At 40.1% G+C, this 26,705-nt stretch overlaps 3 protein-coding genes across 3 annotated transcripts in view; 2 read left to right on the plus strand and 1 right to left on the minus strand.

The window, feature by feature from the left end:
• Positions 1 to 7,555, plus strand: part of LOC128369206 (tensin-3-like) — a 32,527-nt gene extending 24,972 nt beyond the window's left edge. The window contains exons 18-27 of the mRNA XM_053330206.1: positions 119 to 684; positions 799 to 885; positions 991 to 1,122; positions 2,741 to 2,836; positions 3,674 to 3,751; positions 3,994 to 4,071; positions 4,297 to 4,465; positions 4,553 to 4,621; positions 5,745 to 5,774; positions 5,908 to 7,555. Coding sequence (XP_053186181.1) covers positions 119 to 684; positions 799 to 885; positions 991 to 1,122; positions 2,741 to 2,836; positions 3,674 to 3,751; positions 3,994 to 4,071; positions 4,297 to 4,465; positions 4,553 to 4,621; positions 5,745 to 5,774; positions 5,908 to 6,052 — 1,450 coding nt within the window. The 3' untranslated portion in view covers positions 6,053 to 7,555. The remainder of the gene's footprint in view (positions 1 to 118; positions 685 to 798; positions 886 to 990; positions 1,123 to 2,740; positions 2,837 to 3,673; positions 3,752 to 3,993; positions 4,072 to 4,296; positions 4,466 to 4,552; positions 4,622 to 5,744; positions 5,775 to 5,907) is intronic.
• Positions 7,556 to 16,673: 9,118 nt separating this feature from the next.
• Positions 16,674 to 20,599, plus strand: LOC128369211 (insulin-like growth factor-binding protein 3). Its single transcript, XM_053330211.1, has 4 exons — positions 16,674 to 17,046; positions 17,649 to 17,899; positions 18,682 to 18,801; positions 20,468 to 20,599. Exons 1-4 carry the CDS (start codon positions 16,674 to 16,676, stop codon positions 20,591 to 20,593), a joined length of 870 nt encoding a protein of 289 aa, XP_053186186.1. The 3' UTR covers positions 20,594 to 20,599.
• Positions 20,600 to 21,612: 1,013 nt separating this feature from the next.
• Positions 21,613 to 23,875, minus strand: LOC128369212 (insulin-like growth factor-binding protein 1). Its single transcript, XM_053330212.1, has 4 exons — positions 23,445 to 23,875; positions 23,115 to 23,257; positions 22,837 to 22,965; positions 21,613 to 22,721 (listed from the first exon to the last, which is right to left on the minus strand). The coding sequence occupies exons 1-4, from the start codon at positions 23,788 to 23,790 to the stop codon at positions 22,596 to 22,598; spliced, it is 744 nt and encodes a 247-aa protein (XP_053186187.1). The 5' UTR covers positions 23,791 to 23,875; the 3' UTR covers positions 21,613 to 22,595.
• Between the last annotated feature and the right edge of the window lie 2,830 nt (positions 23,876 to 26,705).

Consider the following 26,705-nt stretch of genomic DNA (forward strand, 5'->3'; position numbering starts at 1 on the left):
GACAGTACTAGCAGATTATTGGACTGTTTGATTTCAGTTTTAACATCAAATATATAAACAATGCTTATTTACTGTGTGCTTACAATCCTCTATCATGCATTTATTTTCTCAACTTAAGCTCATCAATAAACCAGTCTTGGCCAGAGCATCCCGTCCTGAGCTGCCACCCGTCTCTGAGCAGCTACCCCTCTGCCAGACAAGCACCGCCACACTCCATGTCACTGGACTATGGCCACCACTCTCCTCCACTGCACCACCCTCACATCCACCCTGCCCCCAATGCCCACAGCTCACCTCGAAGCAGCCAGCGAAGCCGCATGGCTCGCTACGCTCTCAGCCGCAGTCCTGCTCAAAGCTTTGATGAGCAGGAGGACGACTCGGGTCTCGGTTATGGCATAGACTGTCCCACCTCCGCCTCCTCTCTGTTGGGCAACGGAGGCATGAAAAGGGATCTTCTCAACTCCTTGGATGGGAATCAGAATCAGTCACAGCCACCCCAGATTCAGCCCCCCCTTCTGCCTGAGAAGAAGAGGGCATCAGATGGGGAGCATTCACTGGGAACTGCCTCTCCAGCTCTCAGTGGGTTCTCAAGTCCCCACAGTGGGAGCTCCCTGAGTATTCCTTTCCCCAACGTCTTGCCTGACCTCTCATCTCAGATGCCAGGCACAGCCTCACCTCTGCCAGGTGAGCTGAGATCCACGAATCACGTTAATGGCATCTTGAGTATCACATCTTGATTAACACACACAAATAAATACTGCTATCATTGTTTTGGCTGATTTATGGTGTGTTTTCCAGATGTACTGGCCAGCAAGCAGGTTACTGTAAAATTTGTGCAGGACACATCAAAATTCTGGTATAAGCCAGATATCTCAAGGGATCAAGGTAGGTTCACAGTTTCTGTATTTTGTTCCAAAGTAATTAAGGAAAATACTTTTTTGTGTTAAAAAATAACAGCAACCTCACAATCGTTATGTTTCTTTCACTCAGCCATTTCAGTCTTAAAGGACAAAGAGCCTGGATGCTTTATCGTGCGGGACAGCCATTCCTTCAGAGGGGCCTACGGGTTGGCAATGAAGGTGGCTACACCCCCACCCTCAGTTCTCCAACAGACCAAGAAAGGTACGATAGATGTGAATAAACAGATTTTGGCTTTTTGTTTTAAAATAGTTTTGTTATTCGTAATCAGTTTAAACTAAGATCAAACATTTTGGGTAATACACTTGTTTGCTTTCTTTCTGGGAATGAAATGAGAAGATTAATATAAATCTCTCTGTCTGTCTGTGTGAAGTATACATCTTAAGTCTGACGTGCTTAGCTTAGCATAAAGTAGCTAGCCTACCAACGCCTTTAAGGCTGACTTATTTAAAAAATGGATTTTGTTTGTTTAACCTTCACATGAACATTAATATAACAGCAACAGTTGTGATTATAATTGGATTTACTTGCCCCAGCACATCATTTATTCCCCCTTAAACAACATGTTTTATATTCCTCCTTTTTTCAGTCTTTGGGGTAAACTACAGGCCTGAGATTGATATTGATCTTCTCTTCTCACTGACTGATAGAAAGCAAGTAGGAGATACCAGGGATTGGTCCAGTAGCAGGGGCATGCTGGGAATCATACATAACACAATCACTCACAAAGCCATCTACAGTTACAGCACACCATACTCTCCTGTATGTTGGAACCTGAGAGTCCCTCTCACTGTTTGTGTGCAAGAGCTCCTCACTTTGTGTTTCTCTCTTGGGCATCATCATGATGAAGCCAAACAGCCCCCTATTGCCTGATACTCTTAGATGTACAGCTAATGTTTCACCCCTTAACAAAGGATGTGCTGGGACCATAAGCCTGCTCTGATCCCAGGGCCTTCTCCTGGGAAGCTCCCTGCCCCACATAACTCGGAGCAGGGATATACAGTAGATGCCTGATGTAGACCAGGGACTGGGGTCAAAACAGGCTTCTTGGTTACTCTGTGGTTTGTGTGTTGTGCATATTCAGGAAATACAGGGAGGGATTTTTTAGAAAGAAAACAAAGTCTCCAGTGAAAGCTGGCCAAACATTCTCTGGCCATGTTTCAACACGAAAACAAAGGCTGACTGAGTGATAATGGAGATTCACACATCACTTTCTCTTATGCAGAAACAAATCCCTCACAATGTGTCTCAAAAACAAGTCATACTAATTGTAAGGTATATTTCTGACACAAAGTGTGTCCTCATCCCTTTCCTGCACCAGCCCACCACAGAGTTCAGCCCATTAATTTTATTCCCCTTCACACCTGTCCTTTTGTTTGCCATCATCCCTTTGCAGTCCGATGGCACCTGTGGTGACATCATGACACGGTCCTTCTCCGCATTCTTGGCTTAGGGCATTGTGGCTTCTTATAAGTGTGAAACCCAACCCACTTTAAGGAGCAGGCCTTTCTCCAAGCCTTTGTGTCAAGACATTCCTCACATAGACTCCTCCTGCCCCCTCAGAGGCGCTTCTGTTGAATCATAATCCCATTCATCTCTGGTGAGATTGAATGTAGCAATTTAATATGTTTTATGTAACTCTTCAAGGCTGGGAAATTACATGTTGTACTGAGACAAATGCTCAAAGCTGTTATTTAGGTCAGACCAAACACTGTGTGTCAAATAGCGGACAGTTTGGCTAAAACAGATCATAGACTGTTGTGAGGAATGAAATATCTCTTCTGTCTCTTTCTATATATTGTTTTTGTTTTTTTTCAAACAGGTGGAGATCTATCCAATGAATTAGTACGCCACTTCCTGATTGAGTGTACACAGAAAGGGGTTCGGTTGAAGGGTTGCCCCAATGAGCCCTATTTTGGTGAGTGCCCTCTTTATTAAAATGTCTGTGTACATATTTGGCTTGCAACAGTGACACCATCTGGTTAAATTACACCAAAGATCAGGACTTTATGCACAATATTGCCCTCTATTGGTGTGTGTGTGGTGCATTGTACCACTGGATGGTGGTAACATGACAGATTACAGTTTTTTCTGAATGTTTAAACACTAACAGTGATTCTTGAAACACTATCTTTGAAACCATTAACACTTATAGCCAATGCATATACCAACTGTGTCAAAACTGCAAACATTGGTCTCTACATCGTTAAGGCTTTTGCAAGAGAGATGCTTTGCTGGTTTGGTGTAAGGCTTTGTGGTTAGTGTGTAGAGTTTTGCAAAATAGCCTATTGTTTCAAAGATAATGCCTAAGCAATAAGAAAAGTACTATAATGCACCTGGCATTTAAATTTCTAACCAGAATTACGTGATATTTTCTTGTTCTTGAGCCTTAAAGTTGCATGATTTCAGGTTGTTATTAATGCATAACAAGAAACTGTTTAAGCTAATGTAGGGAAATGATTTCATAGATGACCAAACCAATTAGTGTTATTGTTTATTTATTTAATTAATGTTTTTCTGTCTTTAGTAATACATTTGCATTGTGTAATCTTTTTTTCCTTTAAAAAAATATATATCAATGATGTATATGGCAGTTTCTTGTCTCTGTGTATTTATTTTTCTTTCAAAGCTGATCGTAAGATTAGAAAAATATTGTACACCTTTGCAGTAAACTATAAAAAAAATCATTTTTATATGTGTCAATAAACATCATATCTCTGTAGTTTTTACTGTATGTGCTGTTCTTTTTTTACAGGAAGCTTAACTGCGCTGGTCTGCCAACATTCAATCACACCCTTGGCTCTACCCTGTAAACTTATTATACCAGACAGAGGTAAACAAACACACACACACACACACATGCATGCACACAAACTACACACAGTTATACAGTTTTAATTTCTTGAGTAAGATTACAAAGGTTAGGTCAAAGTAGAAAATGAACATCCTTTGAGTTTTGGAGCCATCTATCTATCTACTTTTTCTGTCTGGCCATTAACAATTTAATTTGTATATATAAATGTGGTGGTTTTCAATAAATAATCTCACTTCTGTTTTTCTTTTTGTTGTTTATAGATCCTTTAGAAGATGTTGTGGAGAATACTTCACAATCAGTTACCAACTCTGCTGCTGAGCTGCTTAAACAGGGAGCAGGTAATCAGGCGTCTGAGATCACTTTCTGTGAATAGCCAATATGACAGAGCAACAGTGGGTCTGTACACAAATGCCATCACAATCAGTGGGTGCAAGCAGCTTTAGAAATTGATGCATGTACTCATAGCTATTTTCTTTGTCCTGTTATTATGGTCTGTGACACCTTTTCAGTGTGTCCCTGAATATAGTTGCTCTACAGTCATTTGCTTTTGTGTGCTCCTACAGCCTGTAATGTGTGGTACCTGGGCTCCGTGGAGATGGAGTCTCTGACAGGTGTCCAGGCGGTGCAGAAAGCCACAACTATGACTCTGAGCTCCAACCCCCTACCAACTTCTACCGTGGTCCACTTCAAGGTGTCCTTACAGGGCATCACTCTCACCGATAACCAGAGGAAGTGAGTGCAACACACACACATGCAAACATCATACCTACCTGCAAAGACAAAATTTCTTACAACAACTGTCACTTTGTCTCTTTTTAGGCTCTTCTTCAGGAGGCATTACAATGTCAATACAGTCATATTTTGTGCATTGGACCCTCAAGATAGAAAGTGAGTATTGCTAATTTAAAGTTAAAATGAATGTCAGTCAAAAACATGGGTGTAGAAAGGTATCCCTCTGATGCTATGACTAAATAGCCATACAGTGTTTTTTTCCGATTGCTGTTGTGTTAATGGTTTCAAAGATAGTGCTTCAAGAATTACTGTTAGTGTTCAAGTATTCAGAAAAAAACTGCAAAACTGTAAATACAACTCACTGCTTTACACTCAGTTTGAAATTTAATAACACAAACTGTAAACATTGGTCTCTACATGTTACACTATTTTGCCAATTGCCTTTCCACACTGACATGTAAACACACTTTTAGATTATCAGTTCACTCACAAATCAGAGCTTGAGCTTGTGGATGATGTTTTATGGCCAGAACCACAAAGAAGGCAAGATTTAGCCAAATTTCTGTAGTTTTTTTCTAACATGAATGTTTTTGTTTTCTTCTACTGCACTCTTGTTGTTTAAGGGGTGTTAGATCATTTTGAGAAAATACACATGCATACTTCACACATTTGGATACCTATGTGTATGTGTGTATATGTGTGGCAAAACTTTATTGTAAACTGTCATGCCCTGCACATATAAAAAGCAACACAAGTGTTTTTCATTTATACTATCAGTGGGAGCTTTGTGTGTTTATTCAAATGATGGTTTGTGTTTAAATTTATTAAAAGAGTTTTGCAAGAATAGTTTGCTTTGGCAAGAGCTTTCTGATGTTTTGCTGGTGTGGTGTAAGGTTTTGTGGTTAGTGTTTAGAAAAAAAGCAAAAAAATATCCCATAGTTTCAAAGATATTGCATAAGCAATCAGAAAAAATGTAAAAGCTTTTTAAATGTATTACCCTCTCAAGGGCCTGAGATCTTTTCAACAACTTTAAAACACATGTCATTTAAGGGTTTTTGGAATGCTGGTTATTGTTAGACCAGCCTGTTTTTATTAAAAGGTGGAAAATGACAAAATAGCTTCTAGAATATTATAACTAGGGCAGGAAATTATAGAATCAAAGGAATATTGAAAAACTTACCATGCGAATAAATGGCTAATTTTGAATGTGAAGGTGGACAGTAAGATTCAATGTATTAAACAAAGTCTAATGACATTATCCTCTTTTCACTGATCACAGGTGGAAAAAAGATGGCTGCCCTTCAGCAAAGTAAGTCAGTTATTGTTATTTCTTGCATACCTACAACCACAACAGCATCAATCAAGTTATTTTTAAATGGGCTATGGGTCAGTTTGTGGCAGATGACAGTACTACTATTAAGTTCTTTGCTCCACCTCCTCAGGATCTTTGGCTTTGTGGCAAGGAAAACTGGCACTTCCATGGACAATATATGCCACCTGTTTGCGGAGCACGACCCTGAGCAGCCAGCAAGTGCCATTGTCAACTTTGTGTCCAAGGTGATGATTGGCTCGCAGAAGAGTAAGTAGGCCTGCTTCAAACTGAGCTGATCTCCTGGAGAGACTGGAAACAAGAAATAGAAGACTTAAGGCCAGATGCTAACTGAGGACTTTTTATGAAATTTAAAGACTGAAGATGGCGATTGCGTGGATACTGATTCTGGATATTAACTGGATGTTACATTCAAAATGATCACTTACCAGCACCAGGACATTCAATGACATATTTTAACAGAAAAAAATGTAAACATTCTTCTATTGTGTAATTTTTTTAATAAACTGTAGAGTAGCCATTTAAGAAGACAACAACATCATTAAGATGTGTGTCATCCTTTTCTACAGATACAAGTGCCATGACTTATACATTTAGAAAAATCATTTTAAAAACATATTTTAAATACATAACACAATTGCTGGTTTTCTTAAGCATTGCATTTTTTCTGGAGAAATCAGGAAAACCCTGCATGTAAAACTTATTTTCTAATATTAAACCAAACCAAACTTCATTAAAGGTATTGACCTACACAGAGGTGTAGCCAATGTAGAAACATCTGTAGACCGCTGCATCTGCCCAGCATGCAGTATTTTCTTATAGAGTAACAAATGCGTAAAAGCATTGCAGCAAATATGTATGATTTGGATTTTTGGGAAAGCTAGCTATATTACTTACATCTTCTTTTATCTATGCAATGTAAAATGTCTATTTTTTTAAAACATAGCCTACTATACATGTGGAGCATGTGGCTTCTCTGAACATGTTAAATAATTCTCCTCTATTAAGATGTATGTGAATATGACCACTTTTAAAGCAACATTTAAATGAAAGTGTGTGTGAGTGTGTGTATGTGCGTGCATGCGTAATGAAATGAGAGAAAACTATTATAACTATTATAAGTAAACCTTAAAATATACTAGTACTGATGTGTTTTTAACCAACTTTGTGTATACATATATGTATATATACATATATATACATATACGTATATATGTGTATATATACAAATATATACAAAGTTGCTTAAAAACACATCAGTACTCGTAGTGGCCTTCCACTCACCGCAAACAGCACTGCAGTGTTTCAATATCAGTATCGATGATTTTGTACATTATTTTAATTTTTTTTTAAGATACAGGCTGCTATGTTGAGAGAACAAATGCTATAATTGCATTAGTGTTTTACAGTTTCTTAGAAGAGAGAAAAGCGCTCAGTGTTGGAATTGCTCAAATACACTTCAGATTTGACACACTCATTTAGTCATCTGTCAATGATATATACAATAAACTTGCTCTGGGACAAAGATAAAGCTGTTTATTATCGATTGCTTGTTGACATTGTATATGAGATGATGACCATAAAAAATGAATTCTTTATCTTTGTGTTGGGCAGCCACTTAATCCAGAGAGGGACCTACAACCACGATAAAGCTCTGTTAATATTCTTACATTGATTATGTACGCATTTGTTATGTTGTTATCATATTCATGACCTTTAATCATCTGTACCTCATACAGCACTAATCTCATACAATATACTGGACCTCTGTTTATAACATGCTACATGTGAACAGTTTATTTGTATATTGATATTGCATTGTTTGATGTGTCCTGTAAATAAACAAAAGGAAACATTTATGCAGTCTTGTGGATCCATTGAGCACCATGCACAGGTCTGCTGGTCTAAATCTCAGCCACAGGAGTCACAGGAAGGTTTTTAGCTTAAGTGTTCTCCAGTAGTCACTAATCTCTATTTATATTATTGGCCAGGGGTCAGTAATAAAGAGCCCTTGATGGGGCCAAATGTGTAGCTTCAGTTCAATTTGCAGCCAGCAGAGGCCACTAGCAACACAAAATGTTTTGAACCCTGAACAAGATCTTAGAGTCAAGTGGAGTGGCTCACTGACGTGGCTTTTTTCCCCAGTTGAAACTTTCTCAGCTGTTGTTTAGGGGTGACATAGTCATGTTATTGGACTTCAGTGGACAACCAGCACATATTTCAATAATTTAATTTTTTTGCCTCAGATGCCGATTTCTCTCTCTGTACATATACACAGATGCAACACACACATACCCACTGTCTCATTTGTGTAGTAGTAAAAGAGAATTTTACCTCTTCACAAGCCTGGACAGGTTTGCTCTAATGGTGCTGAGAGGGAATAGAATTGCTGGGCCAAAGAGGGAGGAAAGGTGTAAATGGTGTCCCTCCTCCCCCACCTTCACTACTGTCCCTCTGCAGGTGGTGAAAGTGAAGAATTCCCGGGGAGGGCAGGAAGGAAGTGAAGGCCCAGGTGTGGCAACTGCAGACTGCTGCAGAGCCTGTCTTCCTCTGTTATTTAGTGCAGAGTAGCCTTGAAATAAAAGAAGATGGGGAAAGTCCAGAAAAACAGGCAACATTATTAGACTACAGAGGAACCTGTCAGGAGAGACAATATTTCACACAGGTAATAGCAGAGTGTGAGCATGGGAGAGTTATGTAGGCTCAACTCTCAATAACTCCCATTACACTTGAGTTATATGTCTTAATATATACCATTTCCAAGCTGATTAATGACAGGAGAAGTGCTTACAAGAAAAGCATTCAAGAAATTGCCTAAGAGCAGAATTAGACTTATTTTCCAACCCTTAATCTAACAATGGCTGTTGCTGGTGAGCGTCTGTAATATAATTACTGCTATGTGTTGACATGCCTGCCAGAGACCCATAACAGACACTCATTAAGCATTTCACATACATTAAGTCTGTCTCAATAAATATCATCTTTCTGAAAAACTTCACAGATTTACACTGGTCATTTCTGGCCAATAGAATTTCATTTTGCAGACAATGTGGAGGTGAAAGGCCTTGTTTATCAGGCTTACAGAGCTCATTCTCATTCCTCTGAGCACCCCAGCTCGGCAGCATTTTACGGCCACTTAATTAGAGGGGCAGCGCTCATCTCTCTCCTCTGAGGCAGAACAAAAGTTGGGGAGCAAAAAATAGAAAGTGCATTCTGGGATGGCTGCACAATTTGAGGCCCCTGTTTGGTTTTGAGCAGACGCTGAAACCTCACAGTGCATGAGAGATGTGGGCTTTAATATCAGGCCATGTAATAGTTCAGGTCAGGTCAAGATGAGGAGATGTTATGCATTGAAATTGACGCTCAACAACATCAATGGATCAATCATTAGTTATGAATATGTGGTTGAGTAAATCTACTGTTTTTCCCCAGAATCAAAGTTCACGTTTAGTGTCGAAGCTGCAAAATTCTGTGCCCAACATAGACTGACTGCGCTAAAAGTAAAGGTAATCCATTAACTGGAGGTTCATAGGCTGCCAGTAATTTTTTCTCTCTACTCCCAGATAATGTCATCAACTGAGGCCTTGGAGGGGTCTCATGGTCAATGAACTGGAAACAACAAGGAGTGAGGTCAAGTGCTGCCTTTGTGAAGTGAATTTGTGTTTACACGGTTTGAGCCAGGCACAAAAACAGTGGTTTCCAACCCTTTTTTTAGTGACCAAGTATTTCATTGCAATTTAAACACAATTTTATTGTATAGGAAAGGGACTACAAGTTTGTTAAACTACAAAAAAGTAAACAAATGTTATCTCAAATGTTCAATAAGATTAACAAGCAAGCAACAATTCAGAATTCCACACATTTCTTTTGAACTCCGCTTGGTTTCCAGTCAAATTCAAGATTGTTATTATAAAATATGTGGTGACTGATTATCTTATTCCTAATAGACCATCTTATTCCTAATAAGATAATCAGGAAGATAACGAAAAACAGCAAAAATTCATTTTTCGATTGTTGGATGTTGGAGGACATTGGGTCTAACCTGTGAGAATGCACAAAGTTGTCTTCTAAAGGTCTTAAGGACACATTAGCAGTACAAATGGCCAGTAATACCACTGGAAGTTAGGGAGACAAAATCTCCCTTCGTATTCTGGATTTTGAGGGTTGAGATTGTGAGCCCCCCCCCAAGTATAGAGTGGAATTTTTCCCAGTGGTCTGTAGGTAGTAAGGGTGGTAGCATATATCTAAGAAAATTGATTTGAGGTAATACATTAATTGTAAAAAAAAAAAAAAAAAAAGAGAAGCTAGAGTGAAATGATAAGGTGGACATTTTCCATCTTTGTTAAAATTAGATTCCACCTTGTTTTAGGTTTGCAATTTGTAATACTTCATATTATTTACATGTACCTCTAGAATAGGAAGAGAGAGCCCTCATTTGTTTCAAATCGTTTCCTCTCTGTAGAAAATATATTAGATTATCACATTTCGACTGCTGGGTGAACTTGTCAGTAACAGTTTATACTTGTTGTACACTGCTCAACATCCAGCAGTGACAGCTCTCTGTCTTTTCTCTTCATTTCAGCATCAAACCACATCTTACAACCACAGACCACCATCACTTATAAAGTAAATGGAGCATTTTAGGGTCTACATCTGTAAGGGACATTCCCCTCTCCAACTATAATTTAGTCTTTGATGAGTGATGGTGAGCTAGTGATGACTTGTATTGCTGTCTTTTCCACTTTTATTTCAATCAATTGACAACATTGTTGTGGATAGAAATACTGAATGAAAAGATAAAGCACATATGAAAAAAGTATTTTGTACATAATTGGAAGCTGTTTCTATACTGTACTGTATATCAGTGACAGAGTGACATGTATATGTTTTGCACAAATGAGGAAATATACCTACATCTGAAAAAACATGTTAAAAAGTCCTAATGTGTCTATATGAGACAGAGAAATACAGACATAGGAAGTGATTCTGTCTGAGGGGGATTCGGGGGCCCAAAGTGAGCGGCGCCACTCTTAACCCACTTCCGAGCACTTTGCAATCCGTCAGACTGAATGCTGAGAGCTCCTCTCTCTCCATCCTCCACTTTGTTCAGGCCTAATTACAGCCTTGGACTGCCTCGGGGGCCAAGCCTCCAGAAATGGGGACCATGACAGCTCCACGAACAGACCACTCCAAAAAAATAATTAACCAACCCTGGAATTAGATGAAAGGTGGCCTTTGCCCTTTTGGCTCTTTATTTTGTTCACCATTCAAACCACATCTAATAATCAGATAATTGTTGTCGCTCTGGGTGCCAGTCAGAGCAGAATCAAAGGGAAAAGATGATCATATTAATCATAATAGAGCCCTTTGGGTCCAATTCATTTGTGATGAGAGTCTGCTTGAAAATGTCTCAGACAGGGGCAATTATACAAGAGACGGTCATGAGACTATAAGGGGGAAAAAGAAAAACAGTGACCATACCAGACTTGTCATGGGATCTGTGGCAGGCTCATTCCTCAACAGTCCCACCCCTCCTCTCTTACTCCTGCACACCTACATATGCACCCACACATTCTCTGCACACACAGGGTAGATTGGTAGTTTGAGAGTGAGGGGTATGCACTCAAACATGCATACACATCCTTCTCCTTGGTTAACCCAGACATGTTCTGCAGACCTCTAACTGATTAAACTGTGAGCTCTGGCCTCTGTTGCAGATTCTTGTGCTTTTCCCTGTCACTACAGTAACAGTGTCCTTCATCTCTACAGTGCACTTGGACAAGCTCATGCTTACAGCCAGAGCTGAAGGTAAGAAGGTGAAGAAAGAATCACTGTTACATAATACATAAATCAAAGTAATACACAACACTTACTTGTATTATTAATTATCCCCAGATGACTCATAATACAGTATGTTGATCATCCATCAATAATGTAAACTATATTTTTTCTATCTGACATTGGGTAACTCAAATGAGGCTATTTATTCCTAAAAGACATCACCATAAATTGTGTTAATGATGCCTTAATTATAATATTTCTATCCCTGTATTTGGTATTGTAACACAACTGTCAATTTAAGCTAAAGGGTCAGTTTACCCAAATAATGAAAAAAAACTGATACATTACAAACTTTTTGCATGGGACATTTTTGCAAAGTATGAAAATGTAGCTGTGTGAACTAATCCTTTAAGCTGACATGAGAATATTTATCAGGGCATCGATTTAGGTTTTTAATAAGACTAAAGGTGAAAATGTATGTGATGAAATGTGTGACTTGCAGTGGCAGTCATCCAACAGCCAGTTTATATTTAGCTTCAGTGCAGTAAGCTACAGACCGGCTGCTATGGCTAATGCAGGCCACTCTGCAGCCACAAGAGCTTCAAGCGGGGTGTATCTGATTTGTCCACATCATTTTAAAACAGTGGAAAATTGCTCCAGATTAGGATTTGACAAACAGTTGTGGTTGGTCGGCAGAGCCTTTGACAGCAGGTTATGTTAAACACATGTACAGTAATATCCTGTGTGTGCAAAAGCACATTCTTCACACTCCCTCTTTATTGAGTGGCTGCTCTGCGGGATGACATTCCTTCAGTACATTACTCCCTGTGCCCGACGCTCGCTTCTGCTATGCTGAATATGCACAGGTGGCTGAGAGACCCCCTTCCAAGGAGCTCTGAGTGAAGGAGAGGGAGGAAAATCAGCAGGCGTTTTTTCTGCATATGAAACAAATGTTTGGCATTCCACTGAGCACTGCTCTGCTGTAGACCTGTCTGTTAACAGGCGGCAGTACGCCAGGGCTTGTTGGCAACTGATTTGACGCTGGTTTCCAAGACATTTCAAAAGCAAAGAGGAACTGGACACCTTCGCCTCTCCTGTTGTTATTCTTTTGAGGTATTTTGGACATTTTGTCCTCTCTCATCTGTAACCAATTAATAGTGGACCTAAAAATGCTACAGATGTAATTACTAAGGAATTTTCTCACTTACATGTGTGGTATGCACCCTTATTTTAAGGTCTGATTTGTAGCACTGACAAATGAGCAGAGCAGGCCCAACTATGTCACACATCCTAACAATAAGTTCAGAGACCAATGCTTCACTGTATGTGTGAGGAGCAGGTACATGGCATTTTTTCAAAAAACATTGAATATGGAAAGATCACCTTGAATTATGTCTCGTTGGTAGTTTTCATTCATGTTATGAACAAGATTCAATATACAGAATTGTAAAAGCAGCAGGTCTTGTGCCTGAATTATCTCATCTTTGTCCCATTTGCAAAACCCAGTGTTGCATCAAACAGCTAACCTGCAATTGAAAACAAAGATGTCCATCCCTGAAAATATACAGTTCATGCGAAGCAAAATAATATTGTGAGCCCTACTAAAAATGCCAAGATGTGAGATATATAAAACTCATTTACATTTACATACATTTAAAATTCACAAAGCGCTTCACAAGAATAAAATTTAAAAGGCCCCCTCTGGGATCCCCTGGAGCCCACTTGGGGAACCACTGGTCTAAAGATTAAGAAGGTTATTAGTAAAATGATACACAATATAGATTCATGTTTTGTACAGTAATGGTAAAGGAATGATGAGTAATAAGTAGATACTGACTAAATGTGCCAGCAAAGTTCACAAAGGGCTGGCTACATAGAAAAACAGCTTTCAGCATTACACCCTTAAAAGTTTACACAATCTCAAATATTATCATGAAATGATTGTGTTAAAATCTTATTTGTGTATCAAAAGGTGTGGCTGCAATAGACAGACACAAACAAATACAAATGACTTTTTTTGTTTATTGTTTACAAGAAAAACTAACGAAACTTAATTCTTGACAGTTTCAATATGTCAGTTCTCAACATTGTTGGTATCAAAATCAACAAATAACAGATAATGTGTTCAAAACTGAACAAAAAAATAAATAAACCATCACATCATCAAATTAATATTTAGTGGCCCTGCCATTAGCACGCAGTAGAGCTCTAATCCTGGCTGGCATGTTCCCCACGAGTGTTTCACACTGTTGAGGGGTAATCTTGTCCCATTCTTCTTGAATTACTACTTTTAATTCTCCTAAATTCTTTGGTTTACGCTTTGAAACACACCTTTTGATAATCCACCACAGATTTTCAATGGGGTTCATGTCTGGATTGAGCTGGCCACTGTAAAACCTGGATACTGTGCTCCTGCAGCCAAGTTCTACTGGACCTGGATGTGTGGTGAGGGGCATTATCTTGTTGAAACATCCAGTTTTTACCTCAACAGAACAGTGCACGTACAGAAGGGAACATGTGGGTTTTGAGAATGGCACAATACTTGGCAATGTTCAATGTGCCATCACAGACAGTAAGATGATCAACATCAGCAGCACTCATGCATCCCCAAACCATGATACTGCCTCCACCATGCTGGACAGTAGGTACTGTACATGCTGGAGATAATGCTTTGCCTGGCCTTCTGCATACCCTCATATTAGCAGGAGGAAGATAAGGTCCAGCCTTATCTTCCTCCTGCTAATATGGACTCATCTGACCACATAATCTTCTTCCAATTCCTGGCTGTCCAGTTCTTGTGTGCTTGGGCCCAACAACGCCGGGCTAACCTCTGTCTCTCATTGATCAGGGGCTTCTTGTCAGCCTTGTAGGACCTTAAGCCATGGTCTAAAAGTCGGCCACGTACAGTGCGGGTGGAACACTGGACACCAGTTTGGTTTGACCATTGCTGCTGAAGCTACTGTGATGTAATTTGGCGGTTTTCCCTGCACATGCGGATCAGGATTCGGTCATTTCTTGCTGAAGAAACCCTTGGACGCCCAAATCTTGGTTTGTCTTCCAAGTTATTGGTTCGTCTGTACTTCTGCAGAGTGTATCCAACTGCTGAAGGACTGCATCTGCACTTCCTGGCTATCTGGCGGCAGCTGTACCCTTCCTGGCTGAGAATCTGTATCTTCAGGCGTGTTTCCTGCGTTAGGTTCCTTGTTTTAGCCTTTTTTGTCTCTGATGAACTTTCAAATATGCACAAAAATGGTGTCTTTTAATGACCTTCATTAGTGGATCACTGGTACCAAAATGACCCAATATTCAAAATGTCTTATGTATTTTTATGGAACCAATCAATTTTAAGTTTTTAATTGATTTTTTAAGATTTGTTTAGTATTTTGGCTGTGACTGTACTAAAAGAAATTGCACTTGAAGACCTAAGAGTGATTCCTAATGCAATATTTCACAAATGCATGGGGTGTCTGAAAACTTTTTTCCACCACTGTATAATGTTATTGTAGGATGATCACTGTTCCACCAGGCTAAATCTTTGCTAAAGTTGCACACACTTTTGAGCTTTCGGTCTATCACACCTGCATCAGAGCATAAAAGATTCAGTAATGGCTAGGCAGGTTATTTTTTACCTGCCTGTCCATTACTGAATCATGCATGCTTTGATGCAGGTGTGATAGACCGAAAGCTCAAAACGAAGCTCAAACCTGCATGGATCTGATAGATCTGAGTGTGTTGAAATCTCTTCTATCGGCATTATATTGTTATATCACTAGTTATAATATTCTAACTGGTGCAATTATGTGCAAGCATCATTTTTATTATTCAAGATAGTCATGATGGAGTAAATGGAAACAATTTCACATTTTATTATTTTCATCTATTTAAAAAAAGCATAATATTTGATAAGAATACCATGTGTTTTAGAAATGACAATTTGCAAAGTCATAATTATAGCTGTCAAATATATAGTGTAATTAGTACAACAGTTGTCTTTAAAAGTATAAAGTGGCATAAAATGGAAATACTCAAGTAAGAAAATGTACACGTATGACAACATGGTAGTTCAGTACAACACGTAAGCACTTGTACTTAGATACATTCCCCCGCATACTTTAGTATGTCATTTGTTATAGTGCTGCACTGCTGCAGCTTATACTGTATCAACGTATCACAGTAGGCCATGGATTGGTCACAGTTTAAACCATATACAGGTCATTTAGGGTCATGTGCAGCTTCTTGGGCTGCAGATCTGTGGACACACATACACACACACACACACACACACACACACACACACACACACACACACACACACACACACACACACACACACACACACACACACAAGAACAGTTGTACATGGGCACTTGTAGAATCACTAAGCATACACAAGCACTAATATAATAATTAGGCCTCTTAAGCCTCTTATTATTATTAAGTTTAGTGCAGGTAACAGTGACTCACTGAGAAGTTTGATTTAATCTAACTAGTATTGAGACTGCTGTGACAAACACACACACACACACACACATTTGGCGCCCCCTATGAATGCATACGCGCATGACAGATGCTTGGACTTCTGTGTGTGGGCTTTGCAAATTGAGACCTGATGCACTTGATTCACATTTACAATATTTCTGTGGATTTGTCTCTTTGGGTAGCGTGATCACTCCCTTCAATGTGTGTTAAACAACCTTACATCTGCGTTATTAAATCAAATATGGTCAGATTATTAAGAGCCAACCCAAATCTGAAGCTGAAGATAAAGGCAAGTAAATTAATTCATAGGCTTATCTTTTTTCTTCTTTTTTTAAAAAGTGTGATTGCTGTTAAGTGGACCCTGTAAATGTTTGTATGGTTTGACTAACCCCCAACAAATGACTGATGGATTTAAAGACATAACGGAGTTCGGGCAATTCATCAGTAGACCACAAGCTATTCGGGGGTGTGACTACAGTCACTGGGGTCTATATATTGAGATGTTTTGTCCGGTGGCTTTATGTGAATGAGAGAGAGAACCTACCCAGTGAAAAGTCACCACAGCAGGACGCAGTTGCGCTTCCTCACTTTTGACACTATATGCTTTCAGACGACACAATGGATTCCTGTTTGCGCGCACTTTGCATGACTTTTGTCCTGGCATCGTTTACCCGGAGGTCAGGTGCGGTCGGACCGGTGATCAGATGCGAGCCATGTGATGTTGGAGCGCGGCTTTTGTGCAAACCTTTACCTAAGGACTGTGCCGAGAGAGTCCGCGAACCCGGCTGCGGCTGTTGCATGACTTGTGCGCTGAGCTTCGGCCAGCCGTGCGGCGTGTACACCGGGAGATGTGGCTCCGGGTTGACATGTCAGCATCAGCCCGGTGAAACGAAACCTCTGCAGGCTCTGCTGGAGGGACGGGGGATTTGTGCAAACGCTACTAATAAACGACTTACTCCCAGACCAACACCTCCAGTCAATGAGCTACCAGGTAACTCTTCTGCATGCACCTTCAATCTTTGATTTACTTAGATAGGTTATTACAGGTTTAATGGATGTCGTATAGGCGATAGACAACCATGTAACTGTGCAGTAAATGTATACAACGTCTTGTTTATCTCCTTCACTGAACCTACAGGATACTAATCACAAAAGAAGAGGTGCTTAAAAGTTTTTTTAGGGGATTTGGGGGCTTCTTTGTGGAAGACTTTAAGAGTTTACAAATGACACAAATCCAGCTCTACCTATTAAAATCTGTTTCCACAGGAAAAAAAGATTGGAGGGTGAAGATAAAAATGATTTTTAGACTCTATTGAGACAGTGAGATGTGCACATTATCAGAGAGGTGTAGAAAACCTAAATCTCTCTGAATACTTGGGCAAAGACTGTATTTAGATTTTGAATTCTGGAGCTCTTCTTATATACTTTTATTCTCTTACATTCTTATATTTATATATACAATTATGAACTGTCAAACTGATTTCCCACAGTACATTTGAATCAGCACTGGAAAAGAAATCCCCTTAAATGTAAGGTTATGTATATCTTAGTGTACTGTTAAGTGAATAAACACATGTTGTTCTCAAACTTTAGCAGAGAATATTGAAACTCAGGACGAGGAGAGGAATTCCACCGGCTCAGGCCTCCAAACATTGTACAGCACCCACAGACCCATGGGACCCTTGAGACCTCCTCCTCACCCCTTTTTCCCCTCTGCCAAGTCTGAAGTCCTAAGAAGAGAGCAGCAGAAGAAAACCCAGAACTTTAAAATTGAGGAGCTCCCAGGACCACTCATCACAGACCAACAAAACTTTTCTCTAGAGACCAAACAGGAGCCTGAGTATGTAAGTACCACAACCAATATTTTTCTGTCTTCAGAGTATACTGGAGGAATGTTTTTCTCCTCTTCCTCTGTGTTTGGTGTTTTTCTCTCCCTGCGGGTGATGAAATGTTTTGGGTAGCGGTGCGGATGGTTGGCAAGCATCATGAGCAATAGAATGGCATGGCAGCAAGCGGGTACGATGGCCCTGCGGCTGACCTGGGTCAGGCGGTTGTTTGGCCACAAGGCGTCCGCGTGCCGGGTGTACTGAGAGCCAGCGAATGATGGATTGGCCTATGTGAGTGCCTGTTGGGAAGCCCTGCTGCTATTTTGATCTTCTCTTTGGCCAGAGAAGTGAGCACACACTAGTAATGGGCTTTGACTGGCTGCTTTGATTAGTGACTGGAGTACTTGGACTTGAGGACAAGCCTTTTGGCTCCCTCTTTGAGCTCTTTGAATTCACTTTATCCCCCATCTTTTGTGTAAATTGTAAGAGTTATAAGCAGCTTTGGCAGACTGTTAAGCCTCTACAAGTCGGTCAGATGAATTCATTTCACATCCGTCACCTCTTTCATATTGCAGCCACCATTGTTTAGGCATTACAGCAAAGCAGTGTGATGCAGCATGAGTCAGCTTTGCTAACGTCTTTATTCACAAACCCAGAGAATTCATGACAAAATCACTCTGTGGAAGGAAATAGCTTGTGCTAACAGCATCAGCCGCGTTCAGATTTCTTAAACCTCGAGCTAGTGATGTTGAAGTATTGGAGAAAGTGCAGTAACTACTTATGTGTTCCCTCATGTGTAGGGTCCCTGTCGGAGAGAGATTGAGAGCATTCTCAGCAGCCTCAAGATTACAGACATTCTCAACCCCAGAGGTTTCCGCATACCAAACTGTGACAAGAAGGGCTTCTATAAGAAAAAGCAGGTAAAGAAGCACATTCAGAGCAAAGACACCTGATACTTCATAATGATACATTTCACGAGAGGCTACACATTATTTAATTAGCATGATGAAAATCTTGTTACTTAACTGTAAAAAGGAAGCACGCATTTCCTTTTTTTACAGACTACATTAATAACGATTCAAAGCTGAAGTATAGTGACTCAAACTTTAGGTCTCCTGCAGCCCAATTACAGATTTCTAGCTGTCCTCCTGTATTCATTGGTAGTTATTAGAGCCTCATCATTGCACCACCACACCAGTGAGGTAGACCCTAGCCACTGGCTCTGGAGACAGGAACCACAGGGGCCAAACCCCAGTGGGGTTGACGGCTGGGACGATGGCCGTTTAACGGGAACCCTCCCAGGGAGACAGACGTCAAGGTGGCCACCGGCACCCGATGCGCTCGCCCCATAATTGCTGGACTTTTGAGAAGCAGGCACAGAAATAGAGCTGCAGCTATCCCCACGCTCACATGGTTCACCCACGATCGGGTTGTAATAAATGAGTGGTTCTGACGCATTCATATGGAGGCACTTAGTGTTCCCGCGCCACTGCATCACCAAGGCAGCTTTTCTTATTACATAGCAGTCCCTCCTGCTTAATGGAAGTGTTCTCCTTGACCTGCAATCATCTCATAACCAGCCACACAACGCTAGGCTCATTGTCTTTGTTTATGTAGAATGGAGCTAGTGCACCGCGTGGAGCCCTCAGGCGCTGAAGGAGTGGCAGACATTTCACTTTGTCGGTCAGTTTAATTTGGACGTTTGCACGAGTCTAAGCAAAAGAATCTCCTATTAGCAGTAAATGTCTCTGTAAGGAATAGACTGCCCAGTACAAAACTAATGTGGGAAACTGCATGTTTTTAGTAAGCTGTGCTTTAAGTAGCCTGTTTTGATTACTGTACTAGGTTGGGTTTTGTTTTTTTTTGCTTTTGTCCACACATAATGTATACATTTAACATGTAATGATATTCTTCTCCTGTACCTCCTATGCAACAGTGGTCTGATAGCAAGAGAGATCAGTTCTTCAGTTGAGATCAGACTCAGTCATATCCTGCTAAAATATTGAACTAAATAAGGATGACTTCCATCCTGATCAGCTCTGACTCCTCTGTGGAACAGCAGCACAGTTGCTTTAGCCTTTGAAATGAATGGCTGCATGTTTTACTAGAGTGGAGGTTGACCTTTAGTAAAATTGGCAGTAAAATAACAGCCCTTGGGTAGCTCCACAGACTCTGTAAGTCATTTGTAGTACCCATAATTTGGAGCTGTGGGGTATAATCAGCAACAGATGATTCGTACTGGCCACCAGCTTCTGAAAATAGATCTTGGTTCTCAGTTGTTCACAAACGGGACTAAGCAAATATTTTACCAGGTTTCTGTTTACCTTAAAGGTCTCTATATGTGTGTGTAACAGGAGGTAGACCATAAAAGCAGCTCAAAATACCACAGCGTGTTGGATAGCCAAGGCTGCGTCGACTCAGCACAATCTGACCATTAATGCCTCTTAACTATTGCTGTTCTACTTCATTGACTAAAGTGGCTTGTTACCCATAATGCTGCATATTCAACTGAATTTGTACATCTAGCTGCCACCCCCCTTCCATTTCTCTTCCCTCCCTTCACCTTGTCCCTTCTCTCACTTTCAGTGTCGTCCATCCAAAGGCAGAAAGCGAGGCTTCTGTTGGTGTGTGGACAAATATGGGCAGCCTTTGCCAGGTTTTGATGGGAAGGAGCGAGGAGACGCCCAGTACTACAACTCTGAGAGCCAATAAGAGCAGAGCAGGACGGAGGGAGGGAGGGTGGGAGTGAGAGCAAGAAGAATTGTAAACAAATGGAGACACTGAGGATATTGGGAGAGAGGTCAAGAGATGGCTCAGCCGATATATGGATGTTTGCTATTTCTATCTGTTGCCTGTGGGACCTTTTTCTGAGGCAGAGCAAGGGGAACAGAGGAAGAGTACCAGGAGGAAAAATCCTCTGTGTCACAGATACATTCTGTACTTTTGTACAACGGGATGGATTCTTCATAAGCTGTTTGTGTCTGAACACAACCTGGACAGCGTCTGAGAAGAGGATACACTTAATGAATTCATCTCAGAGGCCTTAATTTTGATTATTATACACAAGAGACATTTTGTACTTGTCACAAGCATTGATGAGAGTACTCTTAATTTACGCACAATCACGTGGCATTACACATATGTACATGCTTGTGATGTGTAATCATAATTTGTATGCTTGTGATTTGTTATAAAGACATTGTGTATGTGGTCACGACAATGATAAATGTATGTTTGAATATGTCTTTCGGAGTAAGCATGCGATGCCTTCCTGGTTGCCTTACAATGAATTCCTATTCTTATGAATTCTGTTTTTTCCCCCAGTTGCTTCCTGCTCCTCAGGGACTTGGACAGGACTGTGCAGCTCAAACACTACAGTGCATATCAAGTTTTTATGCTGGATTATTAAGCTACAGACAGATGAATATGTCCTTTCATAAGTACTGTGGTTGTTATTGTTTTTATTGTCATTTTTGCATAAGCTGGATTCTTTGGGATAAAGGCCACAAAGTGTTATCTCTGATCTCTGTGTAGCCAGTGATAATTTTCATCACTTACCTTGGTTTAAGTAATTATGCTCTTTGCATGTACAATGCAAATCTCAGAGGTCTATTTTTACTTAATAAAGGCAGTATAAAATGATCCAGGTGTTTAAATTTCCTTTTTCCTGTCTATCTTACCCTCTCTTGCCTGGAGTGTGTATGAGAAAGTATGATACATTTACACCTGAGGCCATCAAGATGAAACAATACTTTATTTGGATGCATGTCCACAGAATTAGAATGGTACAATATATACATTATTTCAACAAAACCAATAATGGAATAGCAGCAGTGTTCCTATCAAACAGCATTCACAAACAGTGTTGGTCCACTGCACATGACCTCAACAACAAAAGCATAAACACATGAGTGAATCATAATAAATACTATAGAACAGATGCTAGAATAGGTCGAAAAAGAGCACAATGACCCTCTAGGCAAATACAAGTGAGAAAGGTGTAACTGAGAAGAGCCCACAGCAATCTTCTACTATACTTGTGGACCTGCAGAGACTAGTAGAGGTAGACAAATGCAGAACAACCCATCCCAAACCTCACAGTGGCTTGGATGAGCCCTGATATGTTTGTGCTTGGCCACCGTGCACATATTTGCGGCACTTTAAGTATTTCCCCCAATACCCATTGAGGAAACGCCAATGGAGATACATTCAGACAATGTCAACATCTTGAATGAATGAGCGGCTGTGTTGTTTCGTGCTGCGCACAGCTCCAGGTTTGAATGAATTGGAAAAAAAAACTGATCCTGAAGACTCTGAAATGGGCTTGGCAGAGCTGTGGACCTGTGGTTTTTGAGCAATGGAGTTATTTAGTCAGAAATACAAATGTATACAGTGTTGCCCTATTTACAATTGAAAAAATAGGCAAACATATAAAAAATCTAAAAATGACAAATGGTTAATGCTAGTAAGAATATACAAGTACTGAATAAATAAGTTTTGATACATACATGTAAATAAAATGAGAGGAAAGTTTCCCCTTGGAAATAGTATTTTACATCTTGTGTGTTTTTTAAAAGGAAGTTGTTGCACACACTCCCCTGATTTTAGATTAAATACAAGAAACACAATATGTAGCTTTATGTTTTCTTCTAACACACCTGTCTGTGTGTGTGTGTGTGTGGGGGGGGGGGGGGTATGTTTATGAGTCCATCCTTCAGTGAGTGACTTCTTGATGACAAACTGAGTCACCAAGGAGGTCACTTGAGCCCGGGATCTTCTTCCCATTCCAGGAAGAGACACACCAGCAGCGAGCAGGCGGTCCAACCAGAGATGACTCACACTGAAACAGAAACAGACATGGAAACCGCATGAATAAATCACTCAGAACCTTCAGAGGAATCCCTCACAACAGGTTTGAGAGTCAGTTTTATTGTGGGATCCTCCACTTATCTCACCTGCTTGGCCTTGTAGAAGCCGTGTTTATCACAGTTGGGGAGGTAGAAAGTTGTGAACCTCTCTCCTAGTTTCTGCTGGGAGCTGGCTATCATGTCCAGTGCTGCATGCAGTTCAACGTGACAAGGACCCTGTGCAAAAAAAAAAAAGAAAAAAGTGAGAAAGACACCCACATATTCACTGCAACATGGCATTAATCCCAGTTATCTCTCTCTTAGTTCTTAGTGCTCCCTCTTGTGGAAGGAAGGTAAACTTGCATTATCTTACAGCTTTTCCTCACCTGTTGTACCAGTTTGTTACGGATGGCATTGACTTTGGCCTTGATACTCTCCTGGCCTTCAGCAGTGTCTTGGTGGTCCAATGGGAGGTTGAGCCCCAACAGGTAGTGCAGGGAACTGTGGTCAGGGACTCCATCAACTTCATCTGAACAAAAAAAATAAATGTTAGAGAAAGAAGTTTTGACATAAATGTTGAAAAGATTTTTGCAAACCAGAAATGAATTTATTAAGGTTTTAAGTATTTCTTTTATTTCACATTTTAACTTTCAAAGATCTTAAAAGTAGCCAGTATTAACAGTGAAGATATGTGACAAGGAAAACCATGAAACTACCTTGGCCCAGGTCTTCAGTGCAGACCCCCTGTCCTCTGGTCAGAGCATGTAGAGGCCTGGCCTCACCGGGCCTGGGAGTGCATCGGAGACCTTCACCACAGTGGGCTGTGTGAACCCCACACGATGCTCCTTTCTCCAGAGCACAGGCCATGCAGCAGCCACAGCCAGGCTCCCTCAGCACCTGCTTACAGTCTGCTGGAATGGCAGGACAATGGTTCAGTTTCTCCTGGGTACAGGGTGCGCAGCGGATAGGCTCCGGCCCCACCACTGGGGACGACCTCACCACGGTCAAGACAGCTGGAACCACTGCTGCCACGAGCATTAGCTTCTCATATAATCCAGGCATGTCCAGTCTCCAGATAAAAAATCTTCTTTTTGGACTGTGCAACTTATTCAGTATGGCTGTAGTTTTCCTTCTAAAGTGAATTCTCTGAACCAGCTGTATTTATATGGAAACATGGCCTCCAGAGGGGTTAATGATTGACACGGTTTCTGCAGATATAAAATATTTTTGACAAGGCTGTTGTAAACGGTGGATGACCCAAGCTTGACGTATATCCAGTTTCACAAGGTCTGTTGTCAATATTGACTTTGGAACATAAAGTGATTGAACATCAAAACAACCCTGTTTTTTGGGCAACCAAATTACTGGTCTATGACTTTGGGGTTATGAAAACAATTACATAAATTCTGCTTTTGAAGAATTGTTACCATAAAGTAGTGCACAATAAATAACATTTAAAGCAAATACTAGATAATCCAAGAAGTTATAGGCTATGCAACAATGACTGGTGATTAGATAACTGAGGGTTTTTTTCCAGGTAGTTATACTGTGAAGTAATGCTGCCAGATTGTGTTTTGTGACACTGTTTTGACACTAAAACCCTATTTATCACTTTAGTCTCTTTGGTGAAGGTTCATCTTACCAGGCAGACAGATAAAGACAATTTCCCTGCAGTATTGCATAACCCTAACATAGTGGATTGCTGTGCTAGAATCATGTCCGTCTGAAGAAAGATGGTAGTAATTGGTTGTTTCCTTGGTGTAGTATTTGTCATAACTACCTATGGCAAATGCATGATACCTCAAAACACTCCATCATGTTTCAAATACTGTGCACACCAGCACCACTCATGTTTTGTAGTTATATGTGACCTCCTGGCTTCTCATTTTGTACATTTCTTTGTGTTTTTTTAAACATCTGACATCTAACTTCAGTGTCACTCAAAATGTAACATGACTGATTACATGAGATGCAAGAAGTTTCTCGTTCACTTGTTTGTTTTTTAAATTACAGGTTATGTTGGCATAATGATAATGAATTTAAATGTTTAGCTGTGATCCATGCAGGGTCAACTTTGGCCTCTGTATATACAGTCCATCTATTTATTAGGAAGTAATGGTTTGAGATTGGCCCAGGGTATAAAGGAAACCAAGCAGCTAAAATATGTAGTAAAAACCACAGAAGGAGAGAAGTGAGCTAATAGACTATCAAATAACTTTGTCAAGAAGCTGTAGTATAGTGCTTGGAAACTATATTGACTATATTAGCTTAATATTTTCACTCCTATCCCAAGTGAGTGCTCTTTATGCATTTATTCTTTTTGTTTATTCAGTGATAATAAAGAAAAGGAAACTGTGTCTTTCATGTAGCACATGGACTTTAATCTCTGGCAGTGCCAACCCTTAATATGGCATGTAAGTTTGTTTTACATTCAGTACTCATCAACTAGGTCGTTGTTTTGTGTGCAATGGCCAAGGTGATCCCCTTACGAGGCCTGTGATGAGTGTTACTCGACCACCAGCTGGTGTGTTGTTGCCTCTTCAATGTTGACCATCAGATCCACCAGCCACTGAGGAAAGGGCTCATCCTTATAATCATTTTTGGGGACCATGGTGAGAAGGACAGACCAAACTTTTACTCTTAGTAGTCCTACTTTTTAGGAATCAAAACATTTATTTCTTAAAATGCTTACTCACAACCAAAGACGATTTCTTGTTTCTTTTGCTGTTCTTCTTCTTCTGCACTGACTGATGAGGTGGTTTGTGTTTTTGCCATCTGATTTTGGAGACCTTAAAACAAAAACAGTGTCACCTCTTTCCTTCTGTCAAAGTTTTAAATTAAATATAAAATGAATGAAAATACTCACCTTTATTCTCATATGTGTGCCTCTGGGACTCTTCTGAAATTCTATCCTTGGTTTCCCAGGTGGGATAGTTATATCACTTAGGGCCTCTGTGAATGTACTCAGATTGGACACAGAGAAATTCTCCATTTCTTCCTGGTCATTGTTGGTAGATTGCATTTGAAGAAAGCTCTCATGGCTTGAGGAATGAGACAATCGTCTTGGTCTCAGGACCCTCAGTGGTGCATCATCACCCTCATTTTTGTCGCCCTCATCTTTTGCCAATACCTCGTCTGTCTCCATGCTCACTTGACCTTGAAAATCCTCCTTCTGTTTTCCAGTTTTGTCTCCTTCAGTTTCATCTTCCTGCTCTGACTCTTCCTTGATGGGCTCTAGACGTGGCCTCTGTTCCATCATTTACATTCATGTAATTTTCAATTACATAACAGAACTCACAAATCAGGCCCATTTATTACTGAATTTACTTACTTTACATATATAGATAGATATATAGATAGCCTCTACTTAACTCTTAAACAGGCAGAAGTGGAAAATGAGATGTGAAAAAACATAATCCTAGTTATCTCGTGCACCTAAGTAAAACATTCCCATAAATATATTTTTAAAAGTACATTGTCCCTAGTAAAAAGGTATAAAATGGTCATAATGATAAACAATTGAATGCTTTATTTGATAAAGAGAAGCGATACATTCTTACTTTATCTGGTCATTAATGTCACACATATTAGTTTCTAAACTGAGTTTTATCATTTCTATCAAAGTATAGGCATACCACAAGCTTCAATTCTACCAATCTAGTCCTACCAATTCAACGCACATACAATTGAACAACCACCTTAACCAGTCATGCTCTTAAGGTTAAGGAAAAAATGAATTTGAACTTACATTTTGCTGATGAATATCCATTTAGGAGGATGACTGAGCTTTCCCAATGTGTAAAGATCATGCATGTCTTGTGTGAGTGCTGCCAAGTCTTCATTAGTTGATTATTCAAATCAGGTGTGAAAGCTTAACTACAGGTAGTTGGAAATGGATGTCTGGTAAGGCCACAATTTGACACATAAAGTGAAAAAATAAAGACAAAAAAGATAAATAAATAAAAACAGCTCGAAAT

The sequence above is a fragment of the Scomber japonicus genome, chromosome 12 (genome assembly GCF_027409825.1).
Source record: "Scomber japonicus isolate fScoJap1 chromosome 12, fScoJap1.pri, whole genome shotgun sequence".
NCBI lineage: Eukaryota > Metazoa > Chordata > Actinopteri > Scombriformes > Scombridae > Scomber > Scomber japonicus.